Source organism: Heterocephalus glaber, unplaced genomic scaffold (assembly GCF_053883595.1).
Source record: "Heterocephalus glaber isolate CG9 unplaced genomic scaffold, H.glaber_assembly_v1.0 deba00001733, whole genome shotgun sequence".
Lineage (NCBI taxonomy): Eukaryota > Metazoa > Chordata > Mammalia > Rodentia > Bathyergidae > Heterocephalus > Heterocephalus glaber.
In genome coordinates this window covers 18,244,772-18,269,253 of record NW_028258444.1, presented here as the reverse complement: position 1 = coordinate 18,269,253, position 24,482 = coordinate 18,244,772, and the positions used below count along the sequence as shown (strand labels likewise).

Here is a 24,482-nt window from a genome sequence, read left to right as displayed (position 1 = left end):
TTACTAAAAAAAAAAGGTGGGGGGCAGCCCTTGGAGATTTGGAAAGACTAAAGATGGGGGTGGGGACACCCTGAAGAGGTTCCCTAAGGGGAGCTCTATATTAATGTTTTGATGGGGAGGTGATGTGTGTTGGTGATTGTGAGGGCACCGACAGTCCTTTCTCACGAGGGGGTCCGAGTGTCAGAAAACTAGGGACTTGTACAGTTCTTCCGGCCCCCCAACAAGAAACCACCCTCTGCAGCACCAGGCGCCGTGCCTCACTTTCTCCATTTGCGGACTCCAGTTCCCAGGATGCAGAGCAGCGGCCAATCTCCTACCTCTTCTTCCATCCCCCTCCCGGGAAAGATTGCCCCTGGCCAAGGCAAGGGGGCAGCAGGAGTTTCAGGGACCGATGACTACAAGGCAACGGAACTAGAAAGTGGCCAGAACCCTAGCTTCAACGCCCAGGAGGTAAAGAAAGCAGTTCCAGGGTCCGGGCGAAAAGGAGGGGGGCTCCATTCCCACGTGTCTGCCCGGGTGCCGGCCCGGCGCAGTCGGGGTTAACCTGAGGCGGAGGGATCCTCCAGCGTGTGCGTAGAACTGCAAAGTCACAGCCTTTCCTCCTAGAGGGCTGTATCCCTCCGCCGCCCCGCTCCAACACAAAATAGGACCGCATCTTCTCCTTTCTACCCTTCTCGAGTGGGGTTCCCCGAGCAAAAGGCCTGCCCCCAGATCTCGCTCCGGAGGCTTCACAAGTCTCCAAGACCGCTGCCCAGATCTCGGGCCTGAAAATAGCCTCTTCGCAGGAACCACCCTGCCGGCCGAACAGGAGGCGGAGGGGGGGAGGCGGAGCGGCGCCGCGCTGCACTACTTTCCTCTCCGGTTGCAAATGGCTGCCTCGTTCCCCACTTTCCGCTCAGTTTCCTGACCCCCGGCGCCGGGAGCCGGGGCTGGGCCATGCACCTCTAGGCCCCTCGAGATCACAGCCAGCCGGGGGTCTAGGGGCTGCCGTCGACCGGAGCCAGCCAGGCCGGGGGCGGGGCAGCTTCCCAGGCCAGAGGGGAAGGGAGGCGAGCGCAGGGCCTGGAGCGGCCGGAGGGAGCGGGCAGAGGGCTCGCACCGCCCGCCCCTTCCTCTTCCTCGCCCACCTACCCTCCTCCCTTCCCCGGGGGGAGCAGAAGGTGGGGGGCTCGAAGCCGCCGGGGGCGAGCGCTTGGGGTCGAGGAGCCCGGCGCTGGGTGTGTGTCAGGTTCAGCCCCGCGGCCCCGCCGGCCCCGCTTCACCGTAGCTCGCGCGGCCCCAGGGCGCCGGCCGGGCGGGGAGAGGGGCTCGGCGCTGCCGTGAGGGGCTCACGTTCCATCCGGGCCCGGCGCGGGGCGGCGCGGCATTCCTTCCGGGCTGCTGGGGAGGTGCCTCGACGTTCCATCTGGAGAGCCTCGACGTTCCGCCCGAGCCCGGCGCGGGCGGCCGGGGCGCTGGCCGGGCCCTAGGACTCAGAGGCCGCCCGGCGACGCGGATGCGGAGCCTGCTCACCGAAGATCAAAGCCACCGGTGCTCTCTTTGTGTCCGCTCGGGATTCACCGCCCTGGGGCTGTCCATGGAAACCTAAACTGCTGGAACCTGAGGCAGAGAACCTCCCTTTGGCTTCTTGCTTTTTTTCGTGTGGGGGGAGGGTGGCCACTCCGACCTGGATTTACCGTTCTTGGCCCCCCTAAGCCCCCCCGTGCGGGGGGCGGCTGTGATCGCTCTGGCGGTTGGAGGTCGGGGAGCGGCCCGGGCTCTGGCCATGTTCTCGGATGAGGATTTCTGGATCGCCCTGTGAAGAGGTGAGTGAAGTCCGCCCGGCCAGGGCCAAGAAAGGGTTGGACTGGGGGCCCAGCCAGATGGACTATCTTGGCCAGTGCTGGCCTTTAGTTGGAGAAGGGGGTGCCAGAGCTGAGGAAGGTTCCTTTGGCAGGGTCTGTCAAGGGAACCTGAGCCAGTTGCCAGGGCAGACCAGAGCCGACCAGAGCCCTGGTGTCCTGGGGTGTGCCTCTTTAAAGACTAGGGGTTCAGGGAACCACGGGAGTTGGGGAACCTATCCAGATAGCCTCCCTGCTTGTTTATTTTTGAGTTGAGGGGAGTTCAACTAAAGTAGGACCCAGGCCCTCAGGCCAGCGCCAATCCTAGGCGGCTGCTGCTTCCCCCAGGGTTCCTGTGGGCCTTTGGGACAGAACAAGTTGGGATGAGGGGGAGGTTGCTACTGCCAGGTCGGACTTACTGCCAGGTTGGACTTTAAGGTTATTTCTACCCCGGGCAGACACTCAGAGTGGCGTCTGGGAAAATCAAGGAACCCTAGATCTTTCACCAGGCTGCCTTTCTCTGAGCAAAGGAGAGGGGTTGTGGAAATTGACTAGGGTGATCAAGGGGGTGGCTGGGCAAGAAGGAGGCGGGGCTGGGGGGCAGCTCTGGCCCTGCAGTTCAACTTTAAACTACCCCTGGTTGCCAAAGTGACCCTGGTGAGGCCTAGTGCTGTCTTAGCCTGCCTTGCCTCCCCTCCTCTCGGGATGGACATAATCTCCAGGGGATTATAGAGGAGGCCGTTGAGATTTGTTCCCCGCGAATGTGGCCTGCAAAAAATGGCTTTTGTCTCCCGCTCTCTGGGGTTGGTGTGGAGATCTGGCTGCCCATGAGTCCGTGGCCAATCCTGGAGGCACCTCCCAGACCTAACTTTCCTGGTCGAGGAGTGTTAACTGGTTCTCTGATCCTGTACCAGCCCTGCAGAGTAGGGTGGGCTGTACTTCTTTGGTGGAGAAAAGACTTGATCCCCGCTCTTTTCTGCTGGCAGTCCAGCCCTGGCAGGAGGTGCTGGGGAGAAGGGGTGTGTATGTGCGTGCATGAGCCTCAAGTCTCAGCCTCTGGGCCCTGGGCTGGGACAGCCCCCTTCACACCTGTCATGCTGCCCAGCAGGGATTTGGCTGGTGCATTTTGCTCCCTCACCCCAGCCCCTCCAACATACATGTGCTAGATCTCCTTGAGTCTGGTCTTGGAAATGGAAAAGTTGGGGGGTTTGCCCTTGAAAGATTTCTGGAAGGTGAGAGGTGGCACAGAGGTGGTGGAGTGAGGTGAGCTGTCAACTGTACTCTGCTCTTTCCTTCTGTGGAGGGTCCCTCTTGTCTGTTCCCAAACAACTTCCTTAGGTGGGATTGCACCTTGTTAGATGTGGCTGCCCCTAGGAAGACCTAAGGATAGTGTGGAGGGTCTGCAGGGCATTGTTGCCATTTGGATCCTTCCTGTAGGGCTGACCCAAGCTGGGGGTGGAGAGAGGTGTGGTTTGATTCTCAGGCTGGGAACCAGGAAGTCCTGAATCCCATTGAAGAGCTGTTCACTCAAGGGCCTACTTTAGCCTTTCACCTGTCCAAGCCTCCATTTCCCCCTTGGCTGGGAAAATGGGAGTAAAAACAGTTGGTGTGGAATGAATTCAGGGAGGAGAGTGGGTTGGCATAAATCCCTGCCTTCTTTCCTGCTATTTTGGACCTCTTTCGTGTAGAACTAAGGGTTGTCAGCACAGTTTTACTCCCTGGATCAGAAGGAACCCGGTCAGGCAGTAGCCCAGTTCAGATCCAAGGAAAATCCACTGGTATATATGTGTATCTGTGTGTACTGGCTGTGAATGGTGAGACCGGTGTGTGGGGGAGCACCCTTAACTTCTGCCTTTACTTGTTTAGATGCATTCAAGGGCTTAACAGTGGTACTCAGCATTGGAATGCAGATGCTGAACTGCAGGGGTGGGAAGTAGGGGACTGAGGTTCAGGCTTCTTGGAGGTGCCCCTAGATTATTTTTTGGTACAGCTTGGAGGACACTTCCTTGCTTCTTAATCTCTCATCTTCTGTGGCCCCATGAATGGGGCTCTGACTGGTGGCTATTGGTACTCTGTTCCCCAAGGCTGGATGATGATGGTTTCTGTACCTTCTTGGGCATTGCCAGTTTTACCAGCCTGAGAGGACTATGGTCGGGGGAGGGCAGAGGAATTTGTCCCTCTGGCCTTGTGTGAGGCGGTTCTCCTACCCATTGTATTATCACTGTTGCTTTTTATTTCTTGCTGTTTGTGACTCCTTTGGCCTCAACTTTGAGAACAGAGCTAGTAGAGGATCTTTGGGGGCATGTGGTAGTTAAGATACATCAAGATGCAACATTTAGAAAACTCTAAGGCCCCTTTGGACCTTCTGGGTGTGGTCAGGCTTTGGATGACCAAATAAGAGGGCTCTGGCTATTGCTCTGACTTCCAGCTCTACTTCCTATAGGTAGTTTCTAAAGGCCTCTCAGAGTTCTAGAGCAGCTTTGCTGTGAGCTGGCCAGATGACCTACCCTGCTTTCTTTTTAGATGTGGTTATGTGGCAGGGTTTGATAAGAGAGATGGCTTGGGAATGGTAGTGATGGGTATCTAGTGATGCTTTAATGTTCCCTATTTAATAAGGTTGTTCTTACTAAAGTTGCTGTGGACACTGTTGTTAAGAGGAGCGGAAAATGTGGGAGATAAATTTCTCAAGCTTTTATTATTTTCAGTTCTTAGGGATTTCCACCACCCCACCATCACTCTATCACTATATATTAGAAACATTATGTACTTTCTTTTTCTGATTAAGAGAAGGGTCTACCCTTTTCACTAACAGCTGCTGGTACCTATTCTTATCACTTTTCTTCTTATGTTTCCCTTCCTATTCTTTATTTCTATAATTATTCTTGTTCTTTATTCTTTTCTGTTTTTGTACAATGCTTATATGCCTCGGAGATCAAGTGAAATATATTCAAGGGTATAAGGCTCAACTTTTTTTAAGGTATAACTTTAGAGTGTTTCATTTGACTCTGGTACAGGCTGGCATGTCTTAGAAGGGGGACAGGGGACCGTTATTCCCCCCCCCCCCGCCCCCCGCCCATGTGTGTGGAAACCCTGCTTGACGGAAGAGGAAGGAAGCTGCTCTGCTATGTCCTGCCCCATTTAGACCTCCTCCAAGTGGCAGTGTGCTTCCTGAGACTACAACTCCCAGCATGCTTAGCCTCAGGCCTGGCTACACATGCTCAGTAACTTTTAAGGCCCACTTCTGTTAACTACTAGGGACTTCAGAGAGGAAGGGCAGTTGGCGTTGCTAGGGGCAACGACCTGAGGCCTTCAGGCTGAGTGAGAACCAGGGCTGATTTAGAGTCTGGGCCAGGGGTAGGCCTGAGCTCTAAATGAGGACATTTGGGTGGAAATTGGGATTTCTTCTGTTGTGATTGAGATGTCCTAGTTGAAACTAGTGGGATTTGGGGAGATCCATCCATAGTTAGTCTTTAGTTCCAGTAGTGTGTTGTTTTTTTTCAAGACCCTAGGACTCTACTTCAGGGAGAGGATTTTTTGTCTGCACTCAGATTTCCTGGGTCATGATTACTTCTGAGTTGGGTCTGACAGGCCTGTAGGATGTTAGCTGAGGAAACATCCAGGACAGGCAATAGGTCCCATCAGAAACCAGGGGCTCAGAGATCAGGCAAAGGGTAGTACTAGATGTAAAGTGGAAGTACATCTTAGTTGGATTCTGTTGCCCTAGGAACAGTTATGGAGGCTAGAAGTGAGGAAGTGAAGTAGGTTCCCTGAGAATCCAGAGTGGGAGAAGAGACTATGTGTTTATCTGGTGAAGAACTAGGCAATGGGATAAGGATTACGGAAAATAACTTTCTTTGCCATTAGTTGGGAGTTTGTAGGTAAGGCTTGGCTCTGATGTCTGTAGGGTCTGATAGTATTGGCTGACTTTTCCTAGGATTCTGGGAAAAGACCTTATTGGGGAAACATTGGACCCACAGATATCTCTTGGTACCAACAGGTCTCCCCGAGAGGGCCCTGCCCAGTCGGAGAGAGGGATGGACAGCCAGAAGCAGCCTGGTGAGGATAAAGATTCAGAACCGGCAGGTAAGTAGGACTGATTCTGTGTTTGCTGATGGCTTTTGGCTCTTCATGGGCAACCTTTTATTTCTGGTCCTGGTACAAGGATGTGAGCTAAGTCTGTGTAATAGATAGTTAAGTGAAGAATTTTGTTTTTTGAGATAAAGAGCTTTGGATAATCTCATCAGTCTGGTACATGGACTTAGTAGTAAATCAGGCTGACACATGCGTCTCTGTTCATTCAGCCGATGGACCTACGGCCTCTGAGGATCCAGGAGCTCCTGAGCCAGACCTTCCCAATCCACATGTGGGGGAGGTCTCTGACCCCAGTTCTGGGAGTACCAGGCTTCAGGAGCCTCCCCGGGACTGCAGGTAACTTACTTGAAAGATAATGGGGACGTACGGGCATGTGAGGATTTGATTTGAGAGTCTAGGGCTTTAAGGAAGAGGATTTAGAAGTGTGGATGTGCCAAGTCATAGGGTTGGCAGGTTCTGGCGCAGTGCTGATGCTTGTGTGTCCACAGTGGGGCTCCAGTGCGGCGTTGTGCTCTCTGTAACTGCGGGGAGCCCAGTTTGCACGGGCAACGGGAACTACGGCGCTTTGAGTTGCCATTTGATTGGCCTCAGTCTCCAGTGGTGGCCCCTGGCGGGAATGCAGGGGCCAATGAGGCAGTGCTGCCCAGTGAGGACCTGTCACAAATTGGTTTCCCTGAGGGCCTTACACCTGCCCACCTAGGAGAACCTGGAGGTAAGTGGCAGGAAGTGGGAGGAAACAAGGTAGGGAGGGGCTGGGTCATCCTGAGCTGGCTGTCACCTTGTTAACTGCGCTCTATTTCCTCTTCCCACCTGAAAAGGGTCCTGCTGGGCACACTATTGGTGTGCTGCATGGTCAGCAGGTGTGTGGGGACAGGATGGCCCAGAACTATTTGGTGTGGACAAGGCCATCTTCTCAGGGATCTCACAGGTAGGCCAAGGCCAGGGGATTGTGTAGGTGAAGGCAGGGCTGGGCTTGCTGAGGATGGGCAGGGCTGGTGGGCTTCTGAGAGCCAGGGTAGGATGAGAAAAACAGTGGGCATTCCAGGGCAGAGCCTAAACTGTTTCTCTGGAAAAACCTGGCTGGCATTGAGGCTTTGTCTCCATCTTTGGCAGCGCTGCTCCCACTGCACCAGGCTCGGTGCCTCCATCCCTTGCCGCTCACCCGGATGTCCACGGCTTTACCATTTCCCCTGCGCGACTGCCAGCGGTTCCTTCTTATCCATGAAAACACTGCAGCTGCTATGCCCGGAGCACAGTGAGGGAGCTGCACATCTGGGTGCGAAGTCCTATCCTTTAGACATAGGGCAAATGAGAGGCCAAGTGTGCCTTGAAATTTGGTACTCTGCAGAGCCCTTGTCAAAATCTATAATTGTATCCTGTCAGTCTGGCCCGCTAAATTAGATGTGAACTTTGTGAGTGCAGGGCCTTTCCTGTCTCATTTTCCATGGTGTGTGTGGCGCCTAGAAGAGTACCTGGCATATACTGGAGAGGCACGCAGTAGCTATTTGTTCATTCTGTGTCCATGGAATACCTGTTATGTATATGGTACTGTGCCTAGTTGTGCCAGAAGAAATCCGTAGCTAATCTGTGCTGTCTTTCCCTTCCCACTGCAGAGGAGGCTCGCTGTGCAGTATGTGAGGGGCCAGGGGAGTTGCATGATTTATTCTTCTGTACCAGCTGTGGGCATCACTATCATGGGGCCTGCTTGGACACTGCTCTGACTGCCCGCAAGCGTGCTGGCTGGCAGTGCCCTGAATGCAAAGTGTGCCAAGCCTGCAGGTAAGAATAAGAGGGCAGGAGGGAAGCCTTAGGTGAAGTACAGGTTAGGGTTGAAAATGGGGGTGGGGGAACAAGGACCCTGTAATGTACTGTGTGCTCTGTAGGAAACCTGGGAATGACTCTAAGATGTTGGTCTGTGAGACATGTGACAAAGGGTATCATACCTTCTGCTTAAAACCACCCATGGAGGAACTGCCTGCTCACTCCTGGAAGTGTAAGGTGAGTGTCTCTTGATTCTGCCTCATATAGCACCTTGAGTTTCCCTGCATTTACCAGTCCTGTATTGTCCTCCAGTCTCTGCTGTTGGTCTGATCAATGCCTGTTTTGCCCACTTCTTTCTACTAGGCATGCCGGGTATGCCGGGCCTGTGGGGCAGGCTCATCAGAGCTGAATCCCAACTCTGAGTGGTTTGAGAACTACTCGCTCTGTCACCGCTGCCACAAAGCCCAGGAAGGTCAGCCTGTCAGTTCTGTTGCTGAGCATCCCTCTGTGTGTAGCAAGTAAGTAGTGTGACTGGTTGAGATACAAATGGGGGTCAGAAGGACTGAGATTGGCAGGGACTTTTAGAGGAGAGCTCTAAGGTGGGCAGTAGAATCCGAAGTATTCATGGCTCACCCCAGGTTACTTACTTTCTATCTAGTTGTTGTTTACTGATGAGAGCCACAGTGCCTGCTCCCCTGTACCCTCTGCAGATTTTCACCCCCAGAGCCTGGCGATATCCCCACTGATGGGCCTGATGGTCTGTACGTTGCATGCCAAGGGCAGCCAAAGGGTGGGCACGTGACCTCTATGCAACCCAAGGAACTGGGGCCCCTGCAATGTGAAGCCAAACCACTAGGTGAGTAGGGTTTGAGGGTCTGTGAAGTTAATCCTTTTTTATTCTCTGGCAAGAGACAGCTTTGCTTTGCCTCAGTCCTGCACTTTCTGCGGAGTAGATCTGAGCTAGGTAGGAATATAGTATGTTGTGTCTGCAGGGAGAGCAGGGGCCCAAGCTGAGCCCCAGTCGGAGGCCCCACTAAATGAGGAAATGCCACTGCTACCCCTACCTGAGGAGTCGCCCCTGTCCCCACCACCTGAGGAGTCACCCACATCCCCACCACCCGAGGCCTCACGCCTGTCCCCGCCACCTGAGGAGTCACCTGCATCCCCACCGCCTGAGGAATCATGCTTGTCCCCGATGCCTGAAGAGTCACCCCTCTCTCCACCACCTGAGGCGTCTCCTCTGTCTCCCCCACCCGAATCATCACCTTTTTCTCCACTGGAGGAGTCGTCCTTCTCTCCACCGGAAGGGTTGCCTGCATCTCCTGCACTTGAGACGCCCCTGTCCCCACCACCAGAGGCATCACCCCTGTCTCCACCATTTGAAGAGTCTCCCCTGTCTCCTCCTCCTGAGGAATTGCCCACTTCTCCACCACCTGAAGCATCTCGCGTGTCCCCGCCACCTGAAGAGTCGCCCATGTCCCCTCCACCTGAAGAGTCGCCCATGTCTCCACCACCTGAGGCGTCTCGTCTGTTCCCACCATTTGAAGAGTCTCCTCTGTCCCCTCCACCTGAGGACTCTCCCTTGTCCCCACCTCCTGAGGCCTCACGCCTGTCCCCACCCCCTGAAGACTCACCCATGTCCCCACTGCCCGAAGACTCGCCTACGTCCCCCCCACCTGAGGTGTCACGTCTGCCTCCACCCCCTGAGGAATCTCCTCTGTCTCCACCCCCTGAGGAATCTCCCACATCACCTCCACCTGAAGCTTCGCGCCTGTCCCCACCACCTGAGGACTCCCCCACATCCGCACCATCTGAAGACTCACGTGCTTCACCACCACCAGAGGACTCGCTCATGTCCCTACCGCTGGAGGAGTCACCCCTGTCACCACTGCCTGAAGAGCTGAGACTCTGCCCCCAGCCTGAGGAGCCACGCCTGTCCCCCCAGCCTGAGGAGCCTCAACTCTGCCCCCAGCCTGAGGAGCTGCACCTGTCTTCGGGGCCTGAGGAGCCATGCCTGTCCTCTGCGCTTGAGAAGCCAAGTCTGTCCTCTCAGCCTGAGGAGCCACGCCTGTCCCCTGTGCCTGAGGAACCACACTTGTCCCCCCAGCCTGAGGAACTTCACTTGTCCCCTCAACCTGAGGAATTACACCTGTCCCCTCAGGCTAAAGAGCCCCACTTGTCCCCCATGCCTGAGGAACCATGCCTGTTCCCCCGGCCTGAGTTACCGTGTGGGTCCCTTCAGCCTGAAGAGCCTCCTGAGGCGCCAGGCCAGTGCCCTCCATCTGAGGAGTTGCCCTTGTTCCCCCAACCTGGGGAGCCACCCTTATCCCCTTTGCTTGGAGAGCCGGCCCTGTCTGAGCCTGGGGAACCACCTCTATCTCCTCTACCTGAGGAGCTGCCGTTGTCTCCATCAGGAGAGCCGTCCTTGTCACCTCAGCTGATGCCACCAGGTAAGGGGATATTGGTGCCTCCTTTCCCTGGGGCAATCTTAACTCTTTATGGTACATGTAATCTAAGAGCCCCTTTTTTTTTTCTCTCCCTCTCAGATCCTCTTCCTCCTCCACTCTCACCCATTATCCCAGCCGCGGCCCCGCCATCTCTGTCTCCTCTGGGGGAGTTAGAGTACCCCTTTGGTGCCAAAGGGGACAGTGACCCTGAGTCGCCACTGGCTGCCCCCATCCTAGAGACACCCATCAGCCCTCCTCCAGAAGCTAACTGCACTGACCCTGAGCCTGTGCCCCCGATGATCCTTCCCCCATCTCCGGGTTCCTCGGTGGAACTTGCTTCTCCCATCTTGATGGAGCCCCTCCCCCCACAGTGTTCTCCGCTCCTTCAGCATTCCTTACCTCCCCCAAGCGCCTCTCCTTCCCAGTGTTCCCCTCCTGCTCTGCCACTGTCTGTTCCCTCCCCATTGAGTCCCATGGGGAAGGCAGTGGAGGTCTCAGACGAGGCTGAGCCACATGAGATGGAGACTGAGAAAGGCCCAGAACCTGAATGCCCAGCCTTGGAACCCAGTGCCACCAGCCCTCTCCCCTCCCCTATGGGGGATCTGTCTTGTCCTGCCCCCAGCCCTGCCCCAGCCCTGGACGACTTCTCTGGCTTGGAGGAAGACATAGCCCCTCTCGATGGGACTGATGCTCCTGGTTCACAGCCAGAGGCTGGACAGACCCCTGGCAGCTTGGCTAGTGAATTTAAAGGTTCCCCTGTGCTCCTTGACCCAGAGGAGCTGGCTCCTGTGACCCCTATGGAGGTCTATGGCCCAGAATGCAAGCAGGCAGAGCAGGGATCACCCTGTGAAGAGCAGGAGGAGCCCCGAGCACCAGTGGCCCCCATACCACCCACTCTCATCAAATCCGACATTGTAAATGAGATCTCTAATCTGAGCCAGGGTGATGCCAGTGCCAGTTTTCCTTGTTCAGAGCCCCTGCTGGGCTCTCCTGACCCCGAGGGGGGCGGCTCTCTGTCCATGGAGCTGGGGGTATCTACAGATGTTAGTCCAGTCCGAGATGAGGGCTCCCTGCGGCTCTGTACCGACTCACTGCCGGAGACTGATGACTCACTGTTGTGTGATGCTGGGACAGCTATCAGTGGAGGCAAAGCTGAGGGGGACAAGGGGCGGCGGCGCAGCTCCCCAGCCCGTTCCCGAATCAAACAGGTGAGGAGCTGTCTAGCCCCTGGATGTGGTCAAGGTTATGTGATTGTGAGAAGTATAGTTGTGATACCTTCACACTTGCTTTACTGAATTCCACACTGACAGTGATCCTCTAGTCCAACTTTTCACTTTTCTAAAGTGAATACTGATACGTGGAGGAGACAAAGGATTTACCCAGTTTTTGGTCACTTGGAAGTAGGACCAGAAACTTGAGTAGCTCTCAAAGTCACTATTTTTTCTCCTTGTACTATCTAAACCTCTCTTCTTGGAGAGGAGAATGGGTCTGGGTCTCAGTGCCACTGCTTGTTGATGATATTTGGGGGCTTGGCTTTTTTCCCCTGTGCTGAGTGGGACTCTTGGACTTCATAACCTATCATACTCTGTCCGTCTCCTTTTTTCCCTCCAAGCCTGGGGATCTAACATACTGGACCTTGACCTGCTTTTGTAATCCTTCTCTTCCCTCACCCAGGGTCGTAGCAGTAGTTTCCCGGGAAGACGCCGGCCTCGTGGAGGAGCACATGGAGGACGTGGGAGGGGACGGGCCCGGCTAAAATCAACCACTTCTTCCATTGAGACTCTGGTAGTAAGGAGAGGCCTCCTATCCTCCTAGAATGCTTTTCTTGGCCCCTTCAATATTAAACATCCTTTGAATACTGCCTGTTCCCTGCATGCTTGTTAGCCTAGGGCAGTGATGGCAAACCTTTTAGAGCTTTCAATGATACAAACAGCCTGCTATGGCATGAGTGCCATAGGATCACCACCACTGGCTTAGGACCTATCTGGCTAAGTTTACGCTCCTGTCTGGTTGGCCTCCAGGCTTCTCTGACATCTCTGCCATTGAACTAAGACCTACTTTGGAAGTTGGGAGTTTTCTTCTGTCTCATAGTCCTGGGGTTAGGCCTTTATCTCAGTCAGGGGTTCATAACTCCTTCCCCCATACCAAAGAGGAAGAAGCAGATTAGTTCAGGCATATTCATCTTTCCCACTTTCCACAACTCTCTGTTTATAAGGTGGCTGATATTGATAGCTCTCCCAGTAAGGAAGAGGAAGAAGATGATGACGACACCATGCAAAATACTGTGGTTCTCTTCTCCAACACAGACAAATTTGTTCTAATGCAGGTACCGTACTTGGGGTAGTCCCAGCCTCAGCTCTGAGAGTGGCATACTGAATATTGAATGTGTGTAATTTGGTTGGAAGGTAATGGGGAAAACCAAGAACCAAGTTGACATACCGAGCTAATGAGAAAGGGGACACTTTAGCAGGATTGAATCAGTTCTGTGTAGCAGTGAGAAAGGTAGAAATGGTCTTTGCCAGTGGGCATGATGGTGCATGCCTGTAATATCAAGCACTCTGGGAGACTGAGGTGGGGGTGTGTGTGTGTGTGTGTCTCAAGTTTGAGCCTAGCTCAGGTAACTTTGTGACTTAACAAGAACTTATCTCAAAATAAAAATAACTATAGGCTGGGGATTTAGCTCAGTGGTTCCACCGCCTGCCTCACAAGCGCAAGGTCCTGAGTTTGATCCCTGGTACCAAAATATAAAATAAAATAAATAAAAATACCTATAATAGAAATATAAAAAGAGCCGGGGATGTAGCTTAGTGCAAAGGGCCTGGGTTAAATCCCCAGTATTGCCAAAAAAAGAAGTCACTGCCCTATTGAGGCTTGTACTCTAGTGAGCTTTTATATGTTCTCATCTGAATAATCTTGAAGCTAAAAGAATTTGGTCATATATATGACTCTCACTCAACCATTCTTTTTTTTTTTAGTTTTTTTGAGACAAGGTCTCAATACATAGTTCAGGCTGGCCTTGAACTCACTATGTAGCCCAGGCTGGCCTCAAACTTGCAACAATCCTCCTGCCTCAGCCTCCCAAGTGGTGGGGTTACAGGCATGCACCACCACGCCTGGCTTCAACCATTCTTTACCCCATCTTATCTTCCTGTAATTTCTTCGTACCTTTACCTATATCAGACAAATTCAAGTTATTGTTGGATGAGCAAGACCTGCTAGGGAAGCTCATTTCCTGTAGGCTGAATAGGAGAAGCAGATCTCATGTTCTGAACAGGCCTTTTAAATGTTTGAATTGCTGTGGGATGGGCTTCTGACTTCCTGTTGGCCTTGTCTCAGATTAGTGTTGTAGTTGGCTGGGACTGGGTAAGATGAGGAGACCTGGTTGGACATTGAAGTTTCTGTTTCCTCAGGACATGTGTGTGGTATGTGGCAGCTTTGGCCGGGGAGCAGAGGGCCATCTCCTGGCTTGTTCACAGTGCTCTCAGTGCTATCACCCTTACTGTGTTAACAGCAAGGTAAGTTCAGGGCCACAGAGGTGTAGGATGGGGAACAGAGTCAATTTTTTCTTTCTTTTTTGTGTATTTTGTTTTCCTGCTCTTGCCTGTCCTCCAGTTCTTTCTTACCCTATGTCTCTGTCCTGGTCACACTACCTCTTTTTTTTTTTTTTGGTATCGGAAATTGAACTCAGGGCCTCTTGATTGCCAGGCAGGTGCTGTGCTACTGAGCTACATCCCCGGCCCTACACTACCTTTTAAAGTGGCACTGCTCCTGGAAGTTGTTCATCAGTCAGCAGTAGCTGTCAGACTTATCTCGAGGAAAAGTACTTAAAACATGGCAGACTTTATAGTTTCTTTGTGGTAGAACAAAACTTGTTGGTATAATTCAATCACATAAATGTTGAAAACTTTATCAGTAGAAAACATGGTATAGTTTGGAGATAGAACATAAAACCATTAGTACATAATCCACAGAGAGAATACACTATTTTTGACCTAAGCATGATTTAGGGTTTTAGAGTGGTTTGTTTTTTTTTTTTTTTGTACCGGGGATCGAACTCAGGATGTTGCGCTTGCGAGGCAGGCAGCAGAACCACAGAGCTAAATCCCCGGCCCTAGAGTTTTTAATAATACTAATTTGTAATTTAATCCACTGCTAATATTTACTAACTTGTATCAGTAACAGGTTCTAAATGTTCAAGAAAAACTGAGGGGAGCTCAACCTAATTCTGTCCACAGTCTTCTTTGGGGCTTGTCTAGTGAACAGTTGCTATTCCACTTTTGTATAAAGGCAGTGATGCTGGGTGTGGTGGTGCACACCTATGATCCCAGCACTTGGGAGGCTGAGGCAGGAGGATTGCCATGAGTTCAAGACCAGCCTGGGCTACATATTGTATTCAAGGCCAGCCTGAACTACATGGTGACACTCTGTCTCAAACCTCCCCCCCCCCCCCCAAAAAAAGCAAGAGCTAGTGAGGCTGTTCTCTGGTTGGTAGAGGTTCCTGGGAGCTACTATTTTGGGGGTGAGAGTGCTCTGTATAAGCTTTTCTGCTCAAGTAGAGATCAGGCCTGTGCACTGGGGTTCTTCCATCCTTAACCGTTTAAGTCTTCTTCCCCCCTCACACCCTGAGGATTTTATCTGTTGCACCAGATCACCAAGGTGATGCTGCTGAAGGGCTGGCGTTGTGTGGAATGTATCGTGTGTGAGGTGTGCGGCCAGGCCTCCGACCCTTCACGCCTGCTGCTCTGTGATGACTGTGACATTAGCTACCACACATACTGCCTGGACCCCCCACTACTCACCGTGCCTAAGGGCGGCTGGAAGTGCAAGTGGTAAGGAGACTTGTTCTTCCAAGGAGCCTGGGCCCTGAAGAGATAGGGCATGTGGGCCTGAGATGTTAAAGTGAATGTGATGTAGAATATGTGACAGGCTGCATTTAGGAGACCAGGCTGCTTGTCTGGCTCTCAGAGGGGGTGCCTCTGGGTACTTTGGCAAGGTTAGGTGCTGAGGATTTGTCTTTCTGCTCGTACCAGGTGTGTGTCTTGTATGCAGTGTGGGGCTGCCTCCCCTGGCTTCCACTGTGAGTGGCAGAATAGTTACACCCACTGTGGGCCCTGTGCTAGCCTGGTGACTTGTCCTATCTGTCACTCTCCATATGTGGAAGAGGACTTGCTGATCCAGTGCCGCCACTGTGAACGGTGAGAGTATCCCTTCTCCTTATATTGGCCCTCCTTCCCTGTGTCAGCCTGGTGTTGCCTGCATGCTCATCTCATCTTCATTCTCCCAGGTGGATGCATGCTGGCTGTGAGAGCCTCTTCACCGAGGATGATGTGGAACAGGCGGCCGATGAGGGCTTTGACTGTGTTTCCTGCCAGCCCTATGTGGTAAAGCCTGTGGGTGAGTACAGAGTGCTGGGAAGGGCAAGGAGGAGACAAGGTAAGTGTGCCTTGCTTTTGGACAGTGCCCTAAGTCATCCTGGATTATCCTTTCTACAGCACCAGTTGCCCCTCCAGAATTGGTGCCCATGAAGATGAAAGAGCCAGGTGAGTCACCAGAAGTTTGAATGCCAAAGCCAGATAAGATATATTGTGTAGTCTACCTCCAACCCCCTTCTTCATCTCTTCATTTTAAGAGGAGGATACTAAGATCCAGGGAGGTTGAGTGACCTGCCCAAGGTCACCTAGTAAGTTAGTGGCAAAGTTATGACTAGATCCAAGGTCTCCAGTTTTCTAGACACTGTGCCTTTCATGAGTCAACATCATCTCTTGACTGCCAGATGTCCGACAGCACAACTCTTTCTTCTCAGCGAAGGAGCCTGGGGCCATCTCCTCCGTTATGATATGGGTATTCCTGGCATCTGGGGCACTGTGTGCCAGCTTATTTTGCAAGTAGAAGCCCTCCATGAACCTGTCAGAATCTGTTTGGTGAACTTGGGGTTAATCCTAAGCACGGCCAGGCTTCTGTAGTAGCCATTCCCTTTCTGAATTCCCTGGGTCACTGATGGAGAACTGAGGTCTGTATCCCTTGGTGGCCTGTTTTTCCCGGCCCTCAGACCCCAAGCTGGACTTCCTTTGTTACTGCTTTTGTCCCATCTGGTGATGTAGGTTGAAACTTGGACTTCTGGTTTCCCTTGGGCCTCTTATCCTGGCATCACACAATCTTCTCCCTTGTCCAGAGCCCCAGTACTTTCGCTTTGAGGGAGTATGGCTGACAGAAACTGGCATGGCTGTGCTGCGTCACCTGACCATGTCACCACTGCACAAGCGGCGTCAGCGGCGAGGACGGTTGGGCCTCCCAGGCGAGGCAGGACTGGAGGGATCTGAGCCCTCAGATGCCCTTGGCCCTGATGACAAGAAGGATGCAGACCTGGACACTGAGGAGCTGCTCAAGGGTGAAGGTTGGGCTGGGGAATCTCAGGGAGAGGGAAAATAGTGGGCTGGCACCTGTGGAAATTGGGATTTGAGTGGGGGCTACGTTGCCACTCTCAGTCACCTTCCAGCACTGCTGGTATTGTCCACGTGGCTCTTAAGGCAAGGTACTGGGCAATTTGTACAGCAAGCTGACAAGGGTGAAAGGGCCCACACCCCTGATTCTTTCTTTTATGTTACCACATGCAGGTGGAGTGGAGCACATGGAGTGTGAGATTAAACTGGAGGGCCCTGCTAGCCCTGATGTGGAACCTGGCAAAGAAGAGACCGAAGAAAGCAAAAAACGCAAGCGCAAGCCTTATCGGCCTGGTGAGGCCCTCGTGTGGGGAGCTGGGTGGTGAGGGACAGCTCACCAGGTCCCCAGTGGCTTCTCATCCTCAGCTCCACCTCCTCATAGGTATTGGTGGTTTCATGGTGCGACAGCGGAAATCCCATACACGTGTGAAAAAGGGGCCTGCTGCACAGGCGGAGGTGTTGAGTGGGGATGGGCAGCCCGACGAGGGTGAGACGGGTGAGGGCACCAATGGGGCCTGGGAGAAGGTGGGGATCACAGCATCCACAGAGCAGTGCCAGGGAGGACTGGGCCGGGGGCTCACTGCAAGGGCTATGAGAATGGCAGCCTCAGCTGGTTTGGGGAAGAGAGTAACAGAGTGTTGCCTGGTGGAGTTGGGGGCAGCATGTCCAGTATCCCAGAGACCCATAGCTCCCCACACTATTCTGTCCACAGTGATGCCTACTGATCTGCCTGCAGAGGGCTCCATGGAACAGGGCCTCGCTGATGGGGATGAGAAAAAGAAGCAACAGCGGCGGGGGCGCAAGAAGAGCAAACTAGAGGACATGTTCCCTGCTTACCTGCAGGTGAGTCTCGGACTCTGAGAGGTGAAGGAGGTGTTTATGCCTACAGGGCATCAAGAAGCTGTTTCTTCTGACTCCTTTCTCAGGAAGCCTTCTTCGGGAAGGAGCTGCTGGACCTGAGCCGGAAAGCCCTTTTTGGAGTTGGGATGGGCCGACCGAGCTTTGGACTAGGAACCCCAAAAACCCGGGGAGATGGAGGCTCAGAAAGGAAGGAGCTCCCCTTCTCACAGAAGGGTTAGTGATGTCCAACTTTCCTCTTGCTTAGAAACTGACGAGAGTGTCTGATGCAAAGGGAGTAGTCTGCAGTTATTAAGGGTAGGCCAAGGGTCTAGGTCTGTGGAACTGCAGACCTGCTGGGGCTTCAGGTATAGGCCATCTCTGACCAGAATGGGGACTGTTGCTTATAGGAGATGATGGTCCAGATGTTGCAGATGAAGAATCCCGTGGCCTGGAGGGGATGGCTGATACACCAGGTGAGGGTGTGTCCTGTCTTAGCTTTACCTCTTTCAGTCTGCTCTGCCACTGAGCACTGTCAGATTTGGAGACTGGAAACTTCATGCCCCATTGTGGTTCATGGTGGCCAGTGTGGTACCTTCATACCTCATGGCCTTGGCTGATGGATTTCTTTTGGAAATTGCAGGACCTGAGGATGGGGGTGTAAAGGCATCCCCAGTGCCCAGTGACCCTGAGAAGCCAGGCACCCCAGGTGAAGGGATGCTTAGCTCTGACTTAGATAGGATTCCCACAGAAGGTGAGATTTACAAGGGTCTTCTTCATGTATAAGGGTCCTCCATTGGCAAAGGAGAGGGTCCTACCTGTGGGGCTGCTCTGTATAGGTTCTCTAGTGGAAAATCTGGTAGTGAGGAGCAAGGAAGGAGGTTATTCCCTTCCTGGGCATGAACATTTGTAGACCTGTGGTGTCACCTGTACCTCTCAGTCTTCCCAGCAGTGTCCTTTATCATTTTCTAACAGAACTACCCAAAATGGAGTCCAAGGACCTGCAACAGCTCTTCAAGGATGTCCTGGGTTCTGAACGAGAGCAGCATCTGGGCTGTGGAACCCCTGGCCTAGAAGGCAACCGTACACCGCTGCAGAGGCCCTTTCTCCAAGGTGATGCAGTGGGGGAAGTAGTTTGAAGACTGCCATAGCCAAGCTTGCCCCAGGCCAAGCTTTCTCTGATCCTGTCCCTCTTATAGGTGGACTCCCTTTGGGCAATCTCCCTTCCAACAGCCCAATGGACTCCTACCCAGGCCTCTGCCAGTCTCCATTCCTAGATTCTAGGTTGGTATCTATGCTTAACCTCAGTGGGTAGTCACTGGTACCCTTTCCTTCCAGTAGGGCCTGTACTTTGCCTCCCTTGGATGCATAGGTCACTGTACTGACACTTCCCTGCTTGCCCCACTCCCTTGTTGGTGGCCCTCTGTTTGGGCAGGGCGGTGACCCGAGGCTCTTTGGGTGGGGCTTGGCATCCCTGCCCCCTGTGACTCTCTGCCCCTGCGCCCCAGGGAGCGCGGGGGCTTCTTTAGCCCAGAACCCGGTGAGCCAGACAGTCCCTGGACAGGCTCGGGGGGCACCACGCCCTCCACCCCCACCACCCCCACCACGGAGGGTGAGGGCGACGGGCTCTCCTATAACCAGCGGAGCCTGCAGCGCTGGGAGAAGGACGAGGAGTTGGGTCAGCTCTCTACCATCTCACCTGTGCTCTATGCCAACATTAACTTTCCTAATCTCAAGCAAGATTACCCAGGTACCTGTGGGATGAGGGCAAGGGAAACAACCTGGAAGTCTGGCAGGTAGAGTCTCCTCTGACTCAGTCTCTCTGCCTCCAGACTGGTCTAGCCGTTGCAAACAAATCATGAAGCTCTGGAGAAAGGTTCCAGCTGCTGACAAAGCCCCCTACCTGGTGAGACAGAGCATGGCCAGCCTGGGTACCAGGGTGGAGGGAGGTGTCTTCGGGACATTGAACTCAGTCCCATCTCCCACACCCTACTCCTCAAGGAGCTGGGCTAGGGGGACCAACTTCTGAGTGGGGAATGTGAGTGAAGTTTTGAGGACAGGCTGGCAGAGACTGAATGCTAGGCCCTGTGTTGTGTCTTATGTCCCTCAGCAAAAGGCCAAAGATAACCGGGCAGCTCACCGCATCAACAAGGTGCAGAAGGTGAGTAGGCCATCCATCAGTGTCCTATAGTGGTTGGCCCATCCAGGGTGGGGACAAGGGGCCTGTCTACAGCAGCCTGACTGCTCTGTGCCTGGTCTCCCCCTGTAGCAGGCTGAGAGTCAGATCAACAAGCAGACCAAGGTGGGCGACATAGCCCGTAAGACTGATCGACCAGCCCTCCATCTCCGCATTCCCCCCCAGCCAGGGGCACTGGGCAGTCCGCTCCCTGCTGCGGCCCCCACCATTTTCATTGGCAGTCCCACCACCCCCGCCGGCTTGTCTACCTCTGCGGATGGGTTCCTGAAGCCGCCAGCGGGCACAGTGCCCGGCCCCGACTCCCCCGGTGAGCTCTTCCTCAAGCTCCCACCCCAGGTGCCCGCCCAAGTGCCTTCGCAGGACCCCTTTGGACTGGCCCCAGCCTACGCCCAGGAGCCCCGCTTCCCTGCGGCACCACCCACCTACCCTCCCTATCCCAGTCCAACTGGGGCCCCTGTGCAGCCCCCTATGCTGGGTGCCTCATCTCGTCCTGGGACTGGCCAGCCGGGGGAATTTCACACCACTCCTCCTGGCACCCCCCGACACCAGCCCTCCACGCCTGACCCCTTCCTCAAGCCTCGCTGCCCCTCCCTGGACAATCTGGCTGTGCCTGAGAGCCCAGGGGTGGCGGGAGGCAAGGCTTCCGAGCCCCTGCTCTCACCACCAGCTTTCGGGGAGACCCGGAAGGCCTTGGAGGTGAAAAAGGAAGAGCTTGGGGCATCCTCTCCCAGCTATGGGCCCTCAAACCTAGGTTTTGTGGACTCACCCTCCTCAGGCCCCCACCTGGGTGGCCTGGAGTTAAAGGCACCTGATGTCTTCAAAGCTCCTTTGACCCCTCGGGCATCTCAGGTAGAGCCCCAGAGCCCAGGCCTGGGTCTTCGGCCCCAGGAACCACCCCCTGCCCAGGCTTTGGCCCCCTCTCCTCCCAGCCACCCAGACATCTTTCGTCCAGGTCCTTACCCTGACCCCTATGCCCAGCCCCCACTGACCCCTCGACCCCAGCCCCCACCCCCTGAGAGCTGCTGTGCCCTGCCGCCTCGCTCACTGCCCTCTGACCCTTTCTCCCGAGTTCCAGCCAGTCCTCAGTCCCAGTCCAGCTCCCAGTCCCCACTCACCCCCCGTCCTCTGTCTACTGAGGCTTTCTGCCCATCCCCTGTTACTCCTCGATTCCAGTCCCCAGACCCCTATTCTCGCCCACCCTCACGCCCTCAGTCCCGAGACCCATTTGCTCCATTGCATAAGCCACCCCGACCCCAGCCCCCTGAAGTTGCCTTTAAGGCTGGGCCTCTAGCCCACACTCCACTGGGGGCTGGGGGCTTCCCAGCAGCCCTGCCCTCGGGGCCAGTGGGTGAGCTCCATGCCAAGGTCCCAAGTGGACAGCCCCCCAATTTTGCCCGCTCCCCTGGGACAGGTGCATTTGTGGGCACCTCCTCTCCCATGCGTTTTACTTTCCCCCAGGGTGTAGGGGAACCTTCCCTAAAGCCCCCTGTCCCTCAGCCTGGTCTCCCTCCACCCCATGGGATCAACAGCCATTTTGGGCCCAGCCCCACCTTGGGCAAGCCTCAAAGCACAAACTACTCAGCTGCTGGGAACTTCCACCCATCGGGCAGCCCCCTGGGGCCCAGCAGCGGATCCACAGGGGAGGGCTACGGGCTGTCCCCACTACGCCCCACATCAGTTCTGCCACCACCTGCACCCGATGGATCCCTTCCCTTCCTGTCCCATGGAGCCTCACAACGGGCAAGCATCACTTCTCCGATTGAAAAGCGAGAAGATCCAGGGGCTGCAATGAGTAGCTCGTTGGCGGCACCTGAACTCCCAGGTACCCAGGACCCAGGCATGTCCAGCCTCAGTCAGACAGAACTGGAGAAGCAACGTCAGGTAGGTGATATCCTGGAATGGAGCCCCTGTCTCTCTGCTGTCTTCATGCTAGCCCCATGGTTGGAATAGAATGGCCTTACTCCTCTTCACTATTTTCTGCACAGCGCCAGCGACTCCGGGAGCTACTGATTCGGCAGCAGATCCAGCGCAACACCCTTCGACAGGAGAAGGAGACAGCTGCGGCCGCTGCAGGTGCCCTGGGGCACCCGGGCAGCTGGGGGGCAGAGCCCAGCAGCCCTGCCTTTGAGCAGCTGAGTAGAGGCCAGACTCCTTTCACTGGGACGCAGGTAGGTAGAGTGGCAAGGGGTGTTGGGGCCAGGATACCAAAAGTGGCTCCACCTTCACTCACTTCTGTCTTCTAGGACAAGAGCAGCCTAGTGGGGTTACCCCCAAGCAAGCTAGGTGGCCCCATCTTGGGACCGGGGCCCTTCCCTAGTGATGACCGACTTGCCCGGCCACCTCCACCAGCCACGCCTTCCTCTATGGATGTGAATAGCCGGTGAGGCTCCAGGAAATTCCCTGGGAGTAAACCACGGGGGCAGATTTTATCACCATTATCTGCTGCCTTTGATTTTCCTCTCACTAATCCTCTGGTATCACTCTTCTTCCTCATTCTCCCTCCCTCACTGCTTTAATTCTGTCCTTCCTCACTTCCCCAAGCCCCTCTTTTAGCTCTCCAGCCTGACTATATCTCACTGACTACTGTGTGTTCTTCCAGGCAACTGGTAGGAGGCTCCCAGGCCTTCTATCAGCGAGTGCCCTATCCTGGATCCCTGCCCTTACAGCAGCAGCAACAGCAGCAACTATGGCAGCAGCAACAGCAGCAGCAACAGCAGCAGGCAACAGCAGCAACCTCCATGCGACTCACCATGTCTGCTCGCTTTCCTTCAACTGCTGGACCTGAACTTGGCCGCCAAGCACTAGGCTCCCCTTTGGCAGGAATTCCCACCCGCCTGCCAGGCCCTGCTGAGCCAGTGCCTGGCCCATCTGGTCCTGCCCAGTTCATTGAGTTGCGGCACAATGTTCAGAAAGGACTAGGACCTGGGGGGCCTCTGTTTCCTGGTCAGGGGCCCCCTCAGAGGGCCCGTTTTTTCCCTATAAGCGAGGATGCCCACCGGCTAGCTCCTGAAGGCCTTCGGGGCCTGGCAGTATCAGGCCTTCCCCCACAGAAACCCCCAGCCCCGCCTGCTCCTGAATTGAACAACAGCCTCCATCCAACATCCCACACCAAGGCTCCTACACTGACAGCTGGCTTAGATCTGGTCACCCGGCCCCCCTCCAGCACTGAGCTTGGCCGCCCCCCTGCCCTGGCCCTGGAAGCTGGGAAGTTACCCTGTGAGGATCCTGAGCTGGATGATGATTTTGATGCCCACAAGGCCCTAGAGGATGATGAAGAGCTTGCTCACCTAGGTCTGGGTGTGGATGTGGCCAAGGGTGATGATGAGCTGGGCACCCTGGAAAACCTGGAGACCAATGACCCCCACCTAGATGACCTGCTCAATGGAGATGAGTTTGACCTACTGGCGTACACTGACCCTGAGCTGGACACTGGGGACAAGAAGGACATCTTCAATGAGCACCTAAGGCTGGTGGAGTCAGCAAATGAGAAGGCTGAGCGGGAGGCCCTGCTTCGGGGGGTGGAACCAGGACCGTTGGGCCCTGAGGAGCGCCCTCCCCCTGCCACTGATGCCTCTGAGCCTCGCCTGGCATCTGTTCTCCCTGAGGTGAAGCCCAAGGTGGAGGAGGGTGGGCGCCACCCTTCCCCCTGCCAATTCACCATTACCACCCCCAAGGTAGAGCCAGGACCTGTGGCTACTTCCCTTGGCCTGGGGCTAAAACCAGGACAGAACGTGCTGGGCAGCCGGGACACCCGGATGGGCACAGGGCCATTTTCTGGTAGTGGGCACACAGCTGAGAAGGGGCCTTTTGGGGCCACAGGAGGACCACCAGCTCACCTGCTAACCCCCAGCCCACTGAGTGGCACAGGAGGATCTTCCCTGCTAGAGAAGTTTGAGCTAGAGAGTGGAGCCTTGACCTTGCCTAGTGGACATGGAGCATCTGGGGATGAGCTCGACAAGATGGAGAGCTCGCTAGTAGCCAGTGAGTTGCCCCTGCTTATTGAGGACCTGTTGGAACATGAGAAGAAGGAGCTACAGAAGAAACAGCAGCTTTCAGCCCAGCTCCAGCCTGCCCAACAGCAGCAACAGCAGCAGCCGCAGCCGCAGCAGCAACAGCAACAGCAACATTCCTTACTGTCCGCAGCAGGCCCTGCCCAGGCAATCCCTTTACCACATGAGGGCTCTTCTCCCAGTTTGGCTGGGCCCCAACAGCAACTTGCCCTGGGTCTTGGAGGTGCCCGACAGCCAGGTTTGGGCCAACCACTGATGTCCACCCAGCCACCAGCTCATGCCCTCCAGCAGCGCCTGGCCCCAACCATGGCCATGGTGTCCAACCAAGGGCATATGCTAAGTGGGCAACATGGGGGGCAGGCAGGCTTGGTGCCCCAGCAAAGCCCACAGCCAGTACTAGCACAGAAACCCATGGGCACCATGCCACCTTCTATGTGCATGAAGCCCCAGCAGCTAGCAATGCAGCAGCAGCTGGCCAACAGCTTCTTCCCAGATACAGGTAACCTCAGCTACTGGCATGGTTGAGTTACTCAGGGATGATTGATTTTACCACCAAACAGGCACTGAGGCTAGGGCCCTAAGATATGCCCTAATAAAGAGAGATAGGACAGAGTTTTGGCTAAATAGTATAGTAGTGACGTAAGCAGAGGGCACTGTTGTTTTTATGATGGGAGGGAATAGTTCTTTGCATATAGGAAGCATTCAGATAGGTGAATTAATGAATGAAGTGAATGAAGCTTGATTAGCAAAGGTTTTGTAGCTGTGGTGAGGTTGAAAGTTCAGATCTCAGGTGTATAAGGAAAAGCAATCTGGATGAGTGAAAGATTGAGGCTATAGCGGTAGGGAAACCTGGGGTGGTATATTTGGAGAACAGTGAA

General features: G+C 54.6%; 1 protein-coding gene across 12 annotated transcripts in view; it reads left to right on the top strand.

Annotated features, from left to right (window-relative positions):
* The first annotated feature begins 599 nt into the window (after window positions 1-599).
* Window positions 600-24,482, top strand: part of Kmt2d (lysine methyltransferase 2D) — a 40,491-nt gene continuing 16,608 nt past the window's right edge. For 2 of the 12 annotated variants that reach the window (XM_013079019.3, XM_013079015.3), the window contains exons 1-35: window positions 600-1,805; window positions 5,818-5,903; window positions 6,122-6,248; window positions 6,401-6,624; window positions 6,731-6,840; window positions 7,026-7,188; window positions 7,526-7,691; window positions 7,796-7,910; window positions 8,037-8,191; window positions 8,384-8,529; window positions 8,666-10,123; window positions 10,220-11,328; window positions 11,795-11,908; window positions 12,336-12,446; window positions 13,531-13,635; window positions 14,768-14,949; window positions 15,151-15,315; window positions 15,405-15,514; window positions 15,613-15,660; window positions 16,293-16,514; window positions 16,735-16,854; window positions 16,943-17,056; window positions 17,273-17,403; window positions 17,487-17,634; window positions 17,808-17,873; window positions 18,041-18,151; window positions 18,373-18,510; window positions 18,597-18,681; window positions 18,906-19,147; window positions 19,230-19,303; window positions 19,508-19,558; window positions 19,667-21,475; window positions 21,580-21,762; window positions 21,838-21,974; window positions 22,194-24,103. In XM_013079019.3, coding sequence (XP_012934473.2) covers window positions 5,855-5,903; window positions 6,122-6,248; window positions 6,401-6,624; window positions 6,731-6,840; window positions 7,026-7,188; window positions 7,526-7,691; window positions 7,796-7,910; window positions 8,037-8,191; window positions 8,384-8,529; window positions 8,666-10,123; window positions 10,220-11,328; window positions 11,795-11,908; window positions 12,336-12,446; window positions 13,531-13,635; window positions 14,768-14,949; window positions 15,151-15,315; window positions 15,405-15,514; window positions 15,613-15,660; window positions 16,293-16,514; window positions 16,735-16,854; window positions 16,943-17,056; window positions 17,273-17,403; window positions 17,487-17,634; window positions 17,808-17,873; window positions 18,041-18,151; window positions 18,373-18,510; window positions 18,597-18,681; window positions 18,906-19,147; window positions 19,230-19,303; window positions 19,508-19,558; window positions 19,667-21,475; window positions 21,580-21,762; window positions 21,838-21,974; window positions 22,194-24,103 — 10,198 coding nt within the window. In that variant the 5' untranslated portion in view covers window positions 600-1,805; window positions 5,818-5,854. The remainder of the gene's footprint in view (window positions 1,806-5,817; window positions 5,904-6,121; window positions 6,249-6,400; window positions 6,625-6,730; window positions 6,841-7,025; window positions 7,189-7,525; window positions 7,692-7,795; window positions 7,911-8,036; window positions 8,192-8,383; window positions 8,530-8,665; window positions 10,124-10,219; window positions 11,329-11,794; window positions 11,909-12,335; window positions 12,447-13,530; window positions 13,636-14,767; window positions 14,950-15,150; window positions 15,316-15,404; window positions 15,515-15,612; window positions 15,661-16,292; window positions 16,515-16,734; window positions 16,855-16,942; window positions 17,057-17,272; window positions 17,404-17,486; window positions 17,635-17,807; window positions 17,874-18,040; window positions 18,152-18,372; window positions 18,511-18,596; window positions 18,682-18,905; window positions 19,148-19,229; window positions 19,304-19,507; window positions 19,559-19,666; window positions 21,476-21,579; window positions 21,763-21,837; window positions 21,975-22,193; window positions 24,104-24,482) is intronic. The other 10 variants (XM_013079023.3, XM_004863040.4, XM_013079020.3 and 7 more) reach the window with 9 other exon arrangements.